Source organism: Podarcis gaigeae (genome assembly GCF_964106915.1).
Source record: "Podarcis gaigeae genome assembly, chromosome: 16".
Classification (NCBI taxonomy): Eukaryota; Metazoa; Chordata; class Lepidosauria; order Squamata; family Lacertidae; genus Podarcis; species Podarcis gaigeae.
The window spans coordinates 21,131,370-21,147,509 of NC_139693.1; the positions used below are offsets into that span (position 1 = coordinate 21,131,370).

At 44.9% G+C, this 16,140-nt stretch overlaps 1 protein-coding gene across 3 annotated transcripts in view; it reads right to left on the reverse strand.

Annotated features, from left to right (window-relative positions):
* The window catches only part of TBX5 (T-box transcription factor 5), a 96,949-nt gene that overhangs the window by 19,572 nt on the left and 61,237 nt on the right, over positions 1-16,140 (reverse strand). For all 3 annotated transcript variants that reach the window (XM_083717370.1, XM_083717371.1, XM_083717369.1), the window contains exons 3-5: positions 15,072-15,166; positions 7,728-7,847; positions 6,081-6,228 (exon numbers count right to left, since the gene is read on the reverse strand). In XM_083717370.1, coding sequence (XP_083573496.1) covers positions 6,081-6,228; positions 7,728-7,847; positions 15,072-15,166 — 363 coding nt within the window. The remainder of the gene's footprint in view (positions 1-6,080; positions 6,229-7,727; positions 7,848-15,071; positions 15,167-16,140) is intronic.

The window sequence follows — 16,140 nt, forward strand, 5'->3', positions numbered from 1 at the left end:
ACATTAAAACATTAAAATGCAGCCTCATCACAGGAGGAAAAAGGAAAAAGAAAGAGGGGGAGGGAATCAAATTGACTCCAAGCCAAAGGCCAGGCGGAACAACTCTGTCATACAGGCCTTGCAGAAAGAAATCAGATCCTGCAGGGCCCTGGTCTCATGAGACAGAGCGTTCCACCAGGCCGGAGCCAGTGTTGAAAAGGCCCTGGCTCGGTTGAGGCTAATCTAACTTCCTTAATCTAACCTCTAGGGTGTTGCTATTTATGGACCTTAAGGTCCTCCATGGGGCATACCGTAGGTACAAGGGTCCTAGGCCGTGAAGGGCCTAGATGAAAGCCCATATAAAATTCTTCAAGAAACAGCTTTTCGCGCACACCCCACCCCAGCCTAAGCTAGGAGTTGCGGGGGGGGGGGGGGAGACACACAGAGGAGAGGGGGGGAGAGAGAAAAATGATCACAGAGTTGGAAGATCATAGATTCCCTGCAATGCAGGAATCGTGGCTAATGTGATTCCAGAAAGGGCAACCAAAGATTATCAAAGTCTTCAACCTTTTCAAACCCAGGATCTACTTTTAACCCAAATGGGGTACCAACAGTGGCAGAGTTTCATGCTCTGCCACTGTTGGTACCCCATTTGGGTTAAAACATATGAAGAACATATGAAGTTGCCTTATACTGAGTCAGACGATTGGTCCATCTAGCTTAGTATTAACTACATCAGTGATCTTCAGCTGATGGACTCCCAGCATCACTTAGCCAACTATCAGACTCATTGCACAAAGAAAACTGCCCCCTCAGGGAAGAATGTCCCTCACCAGGACATTCTAGCTTTCTATGTGCAGGGAAGGTTGTTTTGTTCTTGTCTCCAGGAGATGAAAGCACTGAAACATGTCAAACCTCTCTCCTACAACATGAAGTGGTGTCCTCAGGAAGAGTTGGAGGATATAGGTGTTGCCGGGCTACAACTCTATGCTGCCTGGGGCTGGTGGGATTTGTTCTCCAACGGTATCCAGGGCACCACAGGCGGTGATGGCTGGTGCTCATTGGGACTGGTAGGGCAGAAGACAAGGAGCCCACCTGTAGGTGGCGCCACAGCCAGTAACAGGCAGAGCCAACTAAGTCCATTTTTGACCCCTTCCTCTTCCCTGCTCAGTTCTGCAAAGGCAACACTGAGACTTAAGGTGGAAGAGGAAGCTGGCAGGCATACCCTGGGCCTGATCTGGTTATAATCAGCAAGGAAAGCAGGTGGAGACTGGCTGAGGGCAGACTGGGGCTGGGGGGGCAGTTCTTCATGTGTCCTAATGGGCTGGCTTCCACTGGTCTCCACTGGTCACAGGTTCCCCACACCTGGTATAGAGAGATATATTTGCAGTGGCTACCAAGTCAAACCTCAAGCAATTTAAGTGTTTCTGTTCTTTCTGTCATGAATCTACAGCTTGTTTCTAATTTGTGTTTTTGTCTGGTTGATTTAGTTGTAAAGGTTTGCAGTCTGCCCTGGAATCTATTCTGACTGACAGCAATATCTAAATTTTTTTTTTTTAATGATCACGCTTCCTTAACTGTAGTCTTTCACACACAAACATACCGTTTAGCTATTAAATGTTTAAGGCTAAGGTTGTAACTGTTTCCAGAGGGCTAGCTGCCTTAGGACTCAGCTATACAGCTGCAAATAAAATGTTTTAAGTGTGTTGTAAAGTGCAATATGCAAATGTGACACTAGATGGCAACAATGAGCTATGGGAATTTCAATATATTTTTCAAAATGTTTTTTGAAAAAGCATTTTCACAACGTTTTTTATATGTGTGTAGATTTCACCCTAGTCTATTGCAACAAAGCCAGTGAAAGGTTTTGTGGCATATTTACAGCTAACAAATTATTATTATTATTATTATTATTATTATTATTATTATTATTATTATTATTATATTATACTATAATACATTTGTCTTAAAGGTGCCACAAGATTCTTCGATGTTTCGTGTTTGTTTGTTTCTTTCATAAGATTTATACACTTCAAAAACCTCTCAAAGCGTTTTACAAAAAGGTTGCAATCCTATACACATTTGCTTACTTGCACGTAAGGCCCTGGGTCAGGCAGTAGGTCAGACTTCTGAAAGGACATTATAGGATTGCACTGTTCAAGGTTATAACAAGTGAAGGTGCGGAATGCAACTAACTAGAAATTGTTGCCCTTAGTCGAAGATAATTTAGAAGCAAGTTCTAATTAATCACAACACATTCCGATGAATGTTTGCACAGAAACAAATCCCATTGTGTACAATATACCTGAAACCCTTAATAAATAAGTTTAGGATTGCAATCCTTAAAAAAGAAGAGGAGGAGGAGCAGAGGAGGCATTCTGTACATGCTCTGATTCCTCCTTAAGGTCTAACACCAAAAATAGGTTCTGAAGCTAAGTCCAAGACTTGCACAGCTAAAATTAAGCCTGGACTAGAATACTGGGTGTGTGGGTGTGTGGGTGGGTGTGATGTCAGTCCAGTCAGCCATGAGGATTAATTCAAACTGTAACCTGGGCTGGGCGGCTGCACTTCAATCTAGGTTACTAGATCAGTTAGCACATTGTACAGATCCTTGTTTACAAGGCGCTGCTGTCTCCCATTTCATCTCACATCTCCCCTCCACGTGTCTGCAGGAACCACTTGTGCAGCCGGAGCTCAATTAGAGCCAACTGTTGACAGGGCGCGGCTGCCACCAAAATGCATCAAGCACACTTCCATCAAATTAAGACCAACTTTATTCACTGTTAAACACCTTCCTGGCTCAGGCTTCCCGGCCGCCCATCCCTCGGCATTTCAGCTGTCAGCCTCAGCTTAGTGAAAAGAATTTGAGCATTAATGTGCTCTCTCTGCTGCTGCTGCTGCTGCTCTGGCAGTCAGTCTGCAATAGGCAGCAAAAGCATGCAGACCTCAATTGAAAAATCTCCTCTGTTACTCTAGAGCAGGCTTCCTCAACCTTGGCCCTCCAGATGTTTTTGGCCTACAAATCCCATGATCCCTAGCTAGCAGGACCAGTGGTCAGGGACGATGGGAATTGTACTCTCAAAACATCTGGAGGGCCGAGGTTGAGGAAGCCTGCTTTGGAGGGAGAGACTAGAACTGCAAGGGATTTTAGCTAAGCATAAACAGAAGCCTCCTAGCAGGAAGAGTGGTTCCATAGCAGAACAGACCTCCGCAGGAGACAGTGGGCTCTCCTTTGCTGGGGATATTTCAGAAGATGCTAGACCACCAGCTGTCAGAGCTGCTGCAGCTGTATCTTGAATAGCAGGTCCTGTACTTAAGCAGGCAGGAGTAGAGTGGTACCTCGGATTAAGAACTTAATTCGTTCTGGAGGTCCGTTCTTAACCTGAAACTGTTCTTAACCTGAGGTACCACTTTAGCTAATGGGGCCTCCCGCTGCCGTGCCGCCACCGTGTGATTTCTGTTCTCATCCTCAATTGAAGTTCTTAACCTGAGGTACTATTTCTGGGTTAGCGAAGTCTGTAACCTGAAGTGTCTGTAACCCGAGGTACCACTGTACTAGTTCAGAGGCCCTCTTCCAATTCTGTTCTTTTGTGATTCCACAGGCCAGGGGCATGGCAAGGGGGGTGCAGGGGTGCGGTCCGACCCGGGTGTCATGCCTGGGGAGGGTGACAAAATCCTCACGCCCAGCGGGTGGATTTTCACGATTGGTGCAACCGTCGTGAAAATACAGCCGCTGATCACGCAAATATGGCCAGCGATCAGCCTCCCCCCTCCAGCGGGTGGCGTTCACACACACCCAGCCGTCAGCGCTCGCATCCCCGGCGGGCAGTTTTATGCGATAGGCGGTCGGTGGGTGGCACTGGCACCCCTGTATCTGTTTTGCAGCCAACCCTCCCTAAAAAAAAGGTCAACAACTCTGGGCAACGTTCCCAAAAATTGCAACGGGGGGGGGGGGGGTTGACAAAAAAAAAAGTTGTACTGGGTACCACCTGACCTTGCTATGCCTCTGTCCACAGCAACCTGTTTTCAGTGCTGGGAAAGGACAGTAAACAATATATGGTTGGATGATAAGAATGCAGTGCAGGCTGTCTCTGATCATACACAGAGGAGCTTTCTCTCATTGTTGAAAAATATCACAGTCTCCCTCTGCCTCCACCCATCTGAGATTAGAAGAGACATATGTTTTAGGTAGGGGGTGGGTGAATCTGTCAATTTCAGTTTCTCTCTGTTTCTCTCTCTCCTTTTTTAATTTAAATTCAGTTCTCCACATCACTTTGAGATTTTTTTTTTAATGTCAGAAAATGTACCACTAATTTTGTGTGAATTTATCCCAATGTACAACATGTTTGTATGCAATTTTGGTTAAAAGACACACTTTTGCAAAGCAGCATTCCCAAATATAATGCATTGCTGCATGTTATTTTTCACTAACATAATGCATTCTTCCATATATCTTACCCAAATATATGCATTTTTGTACACATTACTTGGCTAGAACATCTCAGCGTTCAGGAAAGTGCAAATTTTGGAGGATGGCTGTGTCTCATGTCAGAAAGGGTGAATTAAGTCAGTTCCCTTTTAAATGAGAGTGCAGTTCAATTTCTCTTTCTTCCCCACCCCCCACCCCCATCCCTAGGTTGAGGCTTGAGCCTAAGAATAATTCCCAGGGCATTTGAACATGCTTCTGGGATAGCTCAGTTGGTAAAGCATGAGACTCTTAATCTCATGGTTGTGGGTTTGAACCCCACATTGGGCAAAAGATTCACACATTGCAGGGGGTTGGACTAGATGACCCTTGTGGTCCCTTCCAACTCTACAATTCTATTATTCCCCTTTGAGAAATTAGACTTCGAGCAATATGTGTAGAGGTGTACATGAAAGAAAATAACAGAGCAGTGGAAGCACGGATAAATCAAGAGACTTTCTTCCCAAGTGAACATATAAAACAGTAATTTCCTACATTGTTTCTACTTCATTATTTTATAAACACCAAATCCAATAAATAATACAATATGTATAATGTCAGCTTTATTAGATACGACATCTTGTTAGCATATGTCGTCTTATGCTTCCCTTTTTTGCAAACAGAGCACTCCTTGACCCATATCCCCCTCACCAGCAGAAATATTAGTTGCAATTCTGAAATAAAGGTAGTTTTTTAAAAACACCTCTTTCCTCATTTTCCTTCGCAAGCGCTGCATATACACTCTAGCTTCAAAGAATGTTTTACCCCTCAAAGAATTCTGGGCACCGTAGTTTATGAAGGGTTGCTAGGAATTGTAACTCTGCGAGGAGTAAACTATAGAGCCCAGAATTGTTTAAGGATGAGACTGTGCTTCAAATGTGCTTTAAAGATACAGGATGTCTACAGTCTAAGCCACAACAGGCGCATGCCCTTACACAGCACCCAAGCTATTCAACTGAGAATTCATTGGGGTTTGCTCTCCATCAATTTATCTATCTTGGCAAGGAGTGGAATGCCTGTGGACCTCCAGATGTTGTCGGACTTCAAATCCCATCAGTCCCTACCAGGATGGCGAGAGTTTTAGACCATCAGCATCTAGAAGGTCACAGGTTATCCACCTGTAATCTAGGTTGCAATCTGGCACAAAGTGAAATCAACGTTGTGAAAGTTTATATTCACCATCTCTGTTGTTGCCATTGGATCATGGCCCAAAATGTCTACTTTCTAAAATGAGAAGAGTTGTTGGGTATCCCTAAACCAGGGATGCGGAAAACCTGTGACCCTCTGGGTGTCATTGGACTACAACTCCCATGGTCCCTGACCTTTCATCTTGCTGCCTTGGCCTGATGGGAGTTGTAGTCTTAACAACAGCTAGGTCTCAGCTTCTCCATCTCTTCCCTGTTACTGGGAGTGGCTGCGATTCCTCGGTGACAAACGAAAGGCACTCTGCAGGTGGTTAGAGTCACCATCCGTGATATCGTATAACAGGAGCTTAAGATTGCTAAATCCTATTGTGGTGCATATGTATGGTTCCAATTAAGCTCTGATTGAAAAGCTGGAGTTTGTCTTGTTTTGACGAGAGTTCCAGTGTCAGTCTGTATCAGCCAATATGAAATTAAATCTGCCAGGTACTTACATGGCCAAATGGGTCAAGATGGTTGTTGGTCAGCTTGAGTTTTTGGAAGGAGACCAGCTGCCTCATCCAATGGGCCCCAGTGGCTGGCGAGTCCGGGTGCACATATAATCTTCCTGGCATGGCAGGCTCAGCTTTCCCAGTCACTGACCTAACCAAAATCAACACAGTGGGTTTGGTGTTTTGTTTTATTCTCTCAACTATGTTAGGAAATCAGAAAAGGCTGCAAATCAGAGGAGGGAAGAACAGCTTATCCTCCACTCTTTCCATGCATGGCCCATGCTTTAAAGTTATGTGTCCAAGTGCCCTTTTTTATGGTCCAGAGATTTCCCCCATGAAACCCCACTTTTTAAAGCTTTTGCAGGGAAAGCTCCAGGGTAAAAACCAACAGCAACTGCTTGGACGCAGAACTTTTAAGCACAAATCTGTGCCAGGAAAGAGTGGGGCAAAATGTAATTGTGAATAAGCCCAGAGAAAGAGAAGAATTGTCAAATGGTTTTTCCCTCCCAGTCCTATTCCTCAGACATGCCCCATCCCTTCACTAATTTTGCAGTAGCTAAAGTGGTAGAGTCTGGAGGTGGTACAATAGACTGTACCACATTGCCAGTGATGATAATGAGAATGAGAATGTGCAGCAGAGAGGGATGATAGAGTCCTGAAGTCATGGAATGCAGTAGAGACTGCTGTTGATTGGGACTAGTAGGATAGAAGGCATGGAGGCCAACAGTAGAGGGAGCCAGAGAAAATGCCTGGTGGAGTTACTGATTGGTCTATGACAGGCCTAGGCAGACCTAGCCCTCCAGATATCTTGGGACTACAACTCCCATCATCCCTAGCTAACAGGACCAGTGGTCATGGATGATGGGAATTGTAGTCCCAAAACATCTGGAGGGCCAAGTTTGCCTATGCCTGGTCTAGGATAGGTAGAGCCAATTCATTCTGGTTTTGTTCCCACCATACTCCCTGCTCAATTTTATGAGACTAAGGAGGAGGATGCTGACAGCCAGCACTACCCCTCCTACTTGTAAGGAAGTGGTCAGGCGGAGGCTGGAAGAGGACAGACTTAGCTTGATGGGGCATTGCCCCCACTTGCCCTAATGGACTCCCCTCCACTAACAGAACAGACTGCCTATTACATGCTGCAGCTGAAGGAATCACATTCTTGAATATGCAAAGTCTGGTAGATTTACCTGAAGTCTGGAGTGGTACAGACCTACCCTACAGTGTCATTCAGCTGTGTGCCACCCAATATTTAGAGCTGTCCCTACACACAATGCAAAAAGGCTGAATTCTGGACCTTTTCGCTTTGTACTTCCCTATGCTCCAGCCAGGCAAATGAGAGGCATTATGAGAGCACATCTTCCAGCCAGGGAAAACCACTCAAGGTGCAAAGCGGAGCCAGTAACGGGTGGGGTCTGTGGGGAGTTCCAAGGGCCAGAAAGAGAGGCCTAAAGGGCCACCCTTAGCCTGTGGTTTCCTCAGCTCTGCTTCAATGTATAGACAAATTGTCTTAGTCCAAGGAGCAGGGTATCCCACGCCACACCAAAGAACAACGGCCCCTTTTGGCTTTGCTCTGTATAGATTTTGCTTTTAACCCTTTAATCTTGCATGGTTTTTGACCTATCTCCAAAACAGAATTAGGCTGCATACCATTTATTATCTGCAAATTTGTATCTGTGGTCATCAGAAGGGACAATATCCATTAACAGGATGTACTTTGTTTTGGGGTTGAGTCCCGTCACTTTCACCTTGTAGCTGGGGAACATGCGCCTAAAAGGGGAAGAAAAAGACATGTAAATATTAGCAGAGAGATGCATTGATCTGAAAACATTTGTTCTGGAACAAATTGCAATTACAGTCTTTCGTAGTATAACCAAGATTGAGAACCAGAAAGTAAACATTTCATATGAGGTCCAGTTATCATTAAGGAGGGGACGCAGGTGGCGCTGTGGGTTAAAGCCTCAGCGCCTAGGACTTGCCGATCGAAAGGTCGGCGGTTCGAATCCCTGCGGCGGGGTGCGCTCCCGCTGCTCGGTCCCAGCGCCTGCCAACCTAGCAGTTCGAAAGCACCTCCGGGTGCAAGTAGATAAATAGGGACCGCTTACCAGCGGGAAGGTAAACGGTGTTTCCGTGTGCGGCTCTGGCTCGCCAGAGCAGCGATGTTATGCTGGCCACGTGACCCGGAAGTGTCTCCGGACAGCGCTGGCCCCTGGCCTCTTGAGTGAGATGGGCGCACAACCCCAGAGTCTGTCAAGACTGGCCCGTACGGGCAGGGGTACCTTTACCTTTACCTATCATTAAGGGGAATGATCCACCAGAAGTTTTCTTACAGCTGCAATCTTAAGCATTTACTCAGAAGTATTCCCTGCTACTTCCAGATTGGCTTACTTCAAATAAATTTGCTTAAGATTCCTATCTCTTCTTTCTGCTTCCTCCCTCTCTTTTTTTCAAAAGAAGTCATCCAATATCTGACGCCTTTAAATAATTTCTCACCCTTGCATCTGTGTAATCTATAGCACTCTCCAACCAGAATGCAGCATTTCTAAATCCCGAGTAAAAGTCACAAAGTAATTTAAACAGCCCAAAGCAAAACCAAGTGAAAACAAAATGCTGTCATACAGTTTCCAAAATAGAACAAAGAGCTATCAGAGGTGGGGAGCTTCTGGCCTCCAAGATGTTAAGGTAAAGGTAAAGGGACCCCTGACCATTAGGTCCAGTCATGGCCCACTCTGGGGTTGCAGCGCTCATCTCACTTTATTGGCTGAGGGAGCCAGCGTACAAGTTCCAGGTCATGTGGCCAGCATGACTAAGCCGCCTCTGGCGAACCAGAGCAGCACACGGAAATGCCGTTTACCTTTCCACTGGAGCAGTACCTATTTATCTACTTGGACTTTGACGTGCTTTCGAACTGCTAGGTTGGCAGGAGCAGGGACCGAGCAATGAGAGCTCACCCCGTTGCGGGGATCCGAACCGCCGACCTTCTGATCGGCAAGTCCTAGGCTCTGTGGTTTAACCCATAGCGCCACCCGCTGAGCTATAAAATGACCACTGGCCATGCTGGATGGGAATTGGAGCCCTAGCTTCCCAATCCCTGGTTCAGAGTGTTCAACACAGCCATGAAGGTCTCTGGGTGGTCCTTACAAGGCAAATGCAACTCACAAGGAAGGCTAGGAGGATAGGAAACTGCTTTTTACCAAGTTGGGTTGTTGGTCATCTAGCTCAGCATTATCTACACCCACTGACTGGCAGCAACTCTCAAGGGTTTCAGGCAGGTGTCCTTAAACCTACTGGAGGTACCAGGGATCGAACCTGGGACCTTCTGCACATAAAGCAGATGCTCTACCACTGAGCTACGGCCATGTCCCTAAGACATAGGAAGCTGCCTTATTATGAGTAAGTCCATTGGCCCATCTAGCTCATTATTGTCAACACACTAACTGGGAGCAATTCTCAGGGGTTTAGACAGTTGTCCTTCTTAGCAGTTGGGGAACAAGAGAAGAAGGACTGGAATTTTAAGAGCTACTGGTGGAGCTTGTTTTTTTTCCTTCCTACGTCTCTCTCCATTTTTCCTTGCATGTTGTGTCTTTCAGATTGCACACCTGTCTTGCTACTGATTCCTTTTTTAAAAAAAATATTTTTATTCATTTTACAATACAAAAATATAAAAAAATAACAAAATTTATCACATATACATTTTTTTGTGCTTCCCTCAGCTCTTCTGCAAATCCTCCATTTTAATTGCTACTGATTTCTGTAAGCTGCTCTGCAATTGTATTTGCAGTTGTGTTTTGTAAGTGTAAAGGTAAAGGTACCCCTGCCCAACATGGCCAGTCGTGTCCGACTCTAGGGTTGCGCGCTCATCTCTCTCAAGAGGCCAGGAGCCGGCACTGTCCGAAGACACTTCCGGGTCACGTGGCCAGCGTGACAAAGCTGCATCTGGCGAGCCAGCACACGAAAACGCTGTTTACCTTCCCACTATAAAACAGTCCCTATTTATCTACTTGCACTTTGACGTGCTTTCGAACTGCTAGGTTGGCAGGAGCTGGGACCGAACGACGGGGGCTCACCCTGCCACGGGGATTCAAACCGCCGACCTTACGGTCAGCAAGTCCTAGGCACTGAGGTTTTACCCACAGCACCACCCGCGTCCCAGTTTCGTAAGTGTACTGCTGTAAAAATAACTTTTAAAAAACTACCGGGTATGTGGAAAGCAACAATAAGTCTTGTTAAGCATTAAAGACTAACAGATTCACAGAAACATAGATTTGTAGAGTTGGAAGGGACCACAGGGGTCATTTAGTCCAACCCCCTACAATGCAGGAATCTTTCACCCAATGTAGGACTCAAACCCATGACCCCGAGATTAACAGTTATGTTTATATTGTTTACAAAAGTTGGGTGCCTGCCCCTCTCTCTGCCAAACAGAGGCAAGAGCCCATGGGGCTGCTTTGGAGAAGTGAAGACATGACAAGAGACTGTCACAGCTTTAAGAAATACTATATATTCACATATTTACTCCTTCAGTCTGCACGGAGGAAGTCCAGATCTTACAGCATGGTCATCTCAAGAGCGGTTTGCTCCCCACTGCAGTGCAGCACTCCAGTCTAAAGCATCTCTCTTCATTCTGCTGCTCCTAAACGCTAAGCCTCCTTTAATCCTTTATTATTATTGCATTCTAATGGTGCTTTTGATGCTTTGAAATACTAATGATTAACCCCCTCAGGTGTCACCTAACAAAGGAGTTCTCCTGACCATCAACACTTGTTGATTGACTACTGTTAAAGACTGGTGCACACTTTGGACATTTACATAGGTTAATTAACTCTTCACACGCTAATTGCTGGTGCTCAGAAGTAGGAACACACATTCCAATGCACATGGATCTTGATTACATTCTCAAAGTCCAAGCACAGTCTTTACACATAAGCACGATTTAGACACCTCAACCCCCTCCTGTAACTTCCTTTCTAATACACATTGAGACTTTCTTATAACATATCCCAGTTATAGCATACAAGTTCTAATTACCAGTAAATCCTAACATTTACTATACTTAAACATCTTAGCATTACAGATCTATTACAATATCAATGCACACAAGCAAGAGACTTTAAAACACTTCTGTGGCATCCAAAGTTTTACTGAATAAAATCACACTTCTAAAACATACTTTATAAACGCTCTTCCTTTTTAAATTTGAAAGTCTTTAAGACTCTTGCTGCAACAGACCTATGGATATAATTATATGTTTGCATGTGTGCATATACATTTACATATATAAACTATTTCTATAAAATATACTTCGCTGCATAACAATTATATGCATTATACATACATAACATTGAGTATATATGAGTAATTATTATTATTATTATTATTATTATTATTATTATTAATTGAATTTATATACTGTCCTATACCTGGAGGTCTCAGGGCTGTTCACAGAACAAAATCAAAATGCAAAACCACAAATTATATAATCAAAATAAAAACAACAACCCCCCCATGTACACACACAACACAACTTGTCTGTAAGGTACCTCCAAAAGAACCACAGGAATAAACTTGTTTGAAACTGTATAATTGTCTCTTTTTTTCTATTTCAATTCTAGGCCAGAATCCAATTAACAATAAATCTAGAAATGGAGGGAACCAAAGGCTGCAATCCTGTACCTGGAAGTGAGTCCAACTGAACCAAATCGGATTAACTTCCAGGTAGACAGGTATAAGATTTCCTCGGACTCTGCTTCTCCTCCACAAAGGCATATACACTGTGCCACATGGTAAACATGGATAAGGGCTGTAGCTTAGTGGTACAGCATTTGCCTTGCATCCAAAAGGTCCCGGGTTCAATCCCCAGCATCTCCAGGTAGGATCTGGAATGTCCCCCACCTGACATCTTGAATTGAATCATTTCCCGCCCATGTAGAAAATACAGAGCTAGATGACCAAGGGTTTGATTCAATAGATGACCACTGCCTATGTTCCTGAACTGCTTTTGAGATGGAAATTTAAATGGACATGCTAAAGCAGTGGGTAGTCACTGTATATAAAAAGCAGGGAGGGGTGCCTGAAAATCCTGTTTGCTAAGACAAACTGTTTGTGCCACTAAGCAATTCTTTGCATCCTCAAAACTTAGAAGTGAGTGGCAGCAGGGTCACCAAAACTGCAGTAGAACTTTATTCTCTTCTTCCCCCTGCGGCTGATGCAACGGATGTGAACTAATCAATGCTCCATTCACTAATTCTTATACGTAAGAATGTATGAAGAATCCTAGTGGATCAGGAAATGGCCCATCTATTATTTTATGTATTTATTAAAATTGCATACTGCCCTTCATCCGAAGATCACAGGGCACTTCACAACATAAAAAATAAAACCACCAGCAGCCAGGATTCTCTATGCACAAATTTGGAAGGAAAAAGTTCCCACCCAAGAAGAATGGATAAGAAAAGTGATGGAAAACATGGAATTGGCAAAGTTAACAGTTAAAATAAGAGAACTTAATGGTGACTGTTTTTTGGAAGAATAATTTCAGACTATTTAAAGAAATATTATAGTATGATGAATTTGCAAGCAGGATTTGAACTATGAGCAACAGAGGGAATTAAAGATTATTGCATTGTTGTTATGGTATAAGAGAGAGATGATAGGGTGCAGCAAGGGGAAGCAATAAAAAAACATAATGGGAAATGGGGTGGGAAGTCGACAAAACAACAGAAAAAAATATTATGTATTGGAATGTACTGTATATGTGATTTTTTTTGAAAATTTAATAAATAATCACTGGGGGGGTACAGCCAGACGACCATGGGGAGCTTACAGGCAGGATCGGAGCGCAACAGTGTTCTCCCCGCCTATCGTCCCCAGAAACTAGTACCTGCAGCATACTGCCTCTAGCGGTGGAGGTACAACATAGCCAGGGTGGCTAGTAACCAATAGTGATTATAGTTATCCATCTTAATTCTAAAGCATTCTTATAGCAGACGAATAGAATAGAATAGAATAGAATAGAATAATATAAACACAAGGGGAAGGGGGAGAAACAACGTTGTGTTCAGAAACAGAAACACAGAATAAATTGCAGCAAATCCTAAACTCCTCAAACGCAGAATCTTCCAGTCAGACCCTACCATTCATTTCAACAGGACTAATTTCAAAGCTGGAGTAGAAACTGAACCTTAAAGCATAACCTCCAGCGCTTGTGGTGGAGCGTGTTTTTGGAAAACCATAATTGGAGGCGGGATCAGAACACTTTTTTCCCCCTCAACACTGAGAGGTAGAGATAGCGCCCTTGCGAGTTATACTATGGTAAATATAGAGGCGAGGAGGCCAAATAGTTTATGAAGGACCCTTCTCAGATCTGATTGTTTTGATGTCATTGGGTCTAGATTTGCGCATATATAACGCGCGCGCAAAACTGAGAAGCGCAATGGAACCCCGTAGTACGATCCTATGCATGCTTACTCGAAAGTTCTGTGGAACTTACTCGCAAGTAATTGCGCGCAGAATCGCAGTCTAATGGTATACATAGTATTCACTGCGTTAATTTCAAGCATTCACCTGTCCCTAAACTTGATACAACCTAAATAACTAATTAATTAACAAAACCAGAGCAAGCTTGAGTGAAGTGTTGTTTGTGCACACACACACAAACAGGCAAACACATTAAGAAAAGGGGAAACACTTTGGGTTGATACACTAAGCCCTATTCAGAGGGAAATGACTAGCCTACGTTCATTCATTTCTGTGGATCTACTCTGAGTAGGACTTACTTCTGAATTGACATGGTCAGTATTGTGCCACCGAAACTGGCGGGCCTTTAGATGGTTTCATTTTGTCTCGATTATTGCAATGCTTACCCTGCGAAAATAACTGGAAGAGTTGCTGCAGCACCTAAACTTGTTTTAAAACGGGGGGGGAGAATCTCAGGAGAAACAAAACTTCTCATTTTTTTCCCCACCACCCGTGGATCAAAGCCAATCACTTTTCAGAACAGAACTCTCCAGCCCCAGTCTGTTCTATGCACGCCCGTCTACTCAGAAGTCAACCTCACTACGTTCATTAGTACTTACTCACAAGTAAACGCGCCAGGCATTGCAACCCAAGACGTGCTTGACGTTGGCCAAACTCGCCTGCCTTCTATATAGTGCACGCATCGCCCTAATTATCGCATCCACAAACCTTAAGATCAATTCTTCGAAATATTCCTGCAAGGAAATCTATTCCGAGAGCTCCAGTGTCACTCCTGATATTGCATTTTTTGCGACATCAGATCCTGCGTATTTTTCACTGGGCAGAAGCCTTCAAGGCACGTCCGGGCTGCTATGACGCACCCGGAAACAGTGGCGTAGCGTGGGGGGTGCAGGGGGGGCCGGCCGCACCGGGCGCAACATCTGGGGATTAGGGTTAGGGGGTGCAAATTACTTGCCTTGCCCCGGGTGCTGACAACCCACGCTACGCCACTGCCCGGAAATGCTTCTTTACATTTCAATGGGGTTCGCAAAAGAACTCCCCTCCCTCCGAGGACACACACAGCCCTACAAATGAATCGTGTTTCTTCGTCTTTTAGGGAAGCAGGCCGATATTTCATTTATTTATTTTTCTCCACAGAGCCATTAACTTACCTAAAAAATATCCATGCCCCGCCTTTTGACCAAAAGAAAAACCCTCGAGGCGGCTTACAACATTGTGGTAAGACTACAGTACGCAACCTCGGTGGAAAACCACAAAGGCAAAAGGATATAGAGAATAAATTTAAAATGGGTGTCAAGTTAATAAATAAAAATATTTAACTAACTGACCAACTGCATCGCAGATAACTCGCTTCCACCACCACCACCACCACCCATTTTAAAGTCTCCCCCCCAAAAATAAAAAAAATCTTGGCTACGCCCATCACACACGCACACATCTAGTGAAAATGAGTCTGTCTCCACCAGCTCCATCACCCACATTCTGACCCCCCAAAAAGAGAAATATCTGGATTCTTACCTTCCAGCTTTGGTTATAATCATTTCGGTCCCCACGTCATGAAATTTGAGCCATAATTCTCGCTCGTGTAAGAACACTTTGATTCCCTCCATGCCCTGCAAAGAAGAGCAAATGGCAACAGGCAAATCGTTACACAGCAAGGGCAGGTGGGAAGGCGGGAAGGCGCCTTAGACTGAATCAGACCAGCAGTCCATCTATCTCAGTGTTGTCTACACTGACTAGAAGCAGATATCTAGGTTTCCAGGCAGGAGACACCCCAGTCCCTACCTGGAGAGGCTGAGAATCGAACCTGGGATCTTCAGCATGCAATGTGACCTACCCGTTCCCCAAATCACGGGGATATCAAGGGTGTTTATTCCCCGCGCCCATCAATAGCTGATGGTATGTCTTTTTCACGCCACACCTTTTCAAGTGTATATCCCCCACCGCTTTACTGATGCTGATGATAAACTTCGATTGATTTGGGAGCAAATGCCACTGATTTCACGGTGGCTTGTTCCCTAGTATACTCGCATAGGCTCGGGTTACACGGGTGTTCCTAAAAAGCCAACAGTGAACGTGGAAACGGGGGAGAGACGCGTGCTTCTTCCAGGCACACGCGGCCAGGAGACGGGATTGGCTGTGGCTCCTGCTGAGAGTACCTCCTCGGTGGCAAACCCGGGTTTCTGACTGCGTAACGTGTGAAACGACCTCCAGAGCGAAAGACAGAGAAAGAGAGAGTGCTAGCGGACTTGGCTGCACTCCACGACGGCTGTTATCCCTTCTCAGTGAATAGAGGCTTGCCTAAACTAGGCTTGTGGTTTTTATCTCCCGAAATGGCGAGGCAGGAGGGGAGGGAGGGAGGGAGTGGGCGAGAGACGGGACAGTCCGGCTCATGTTCAAAGACGCTTCGCCGCTCCAGGCCGGAGATCTGCCCAGCGCCAGCGGCCATGAGAGCCGCTTGGAACTTTTCTGATAGGAGCCGGCCTGATAGGCTACGAGCCAAGAGCATCAAAATAGCAGGCGCTATAATAGGATCGGAGGCAAGGAAGGTTTTCCTGAGAAAAAAGGCAGCGGGGTGGGATGGGGA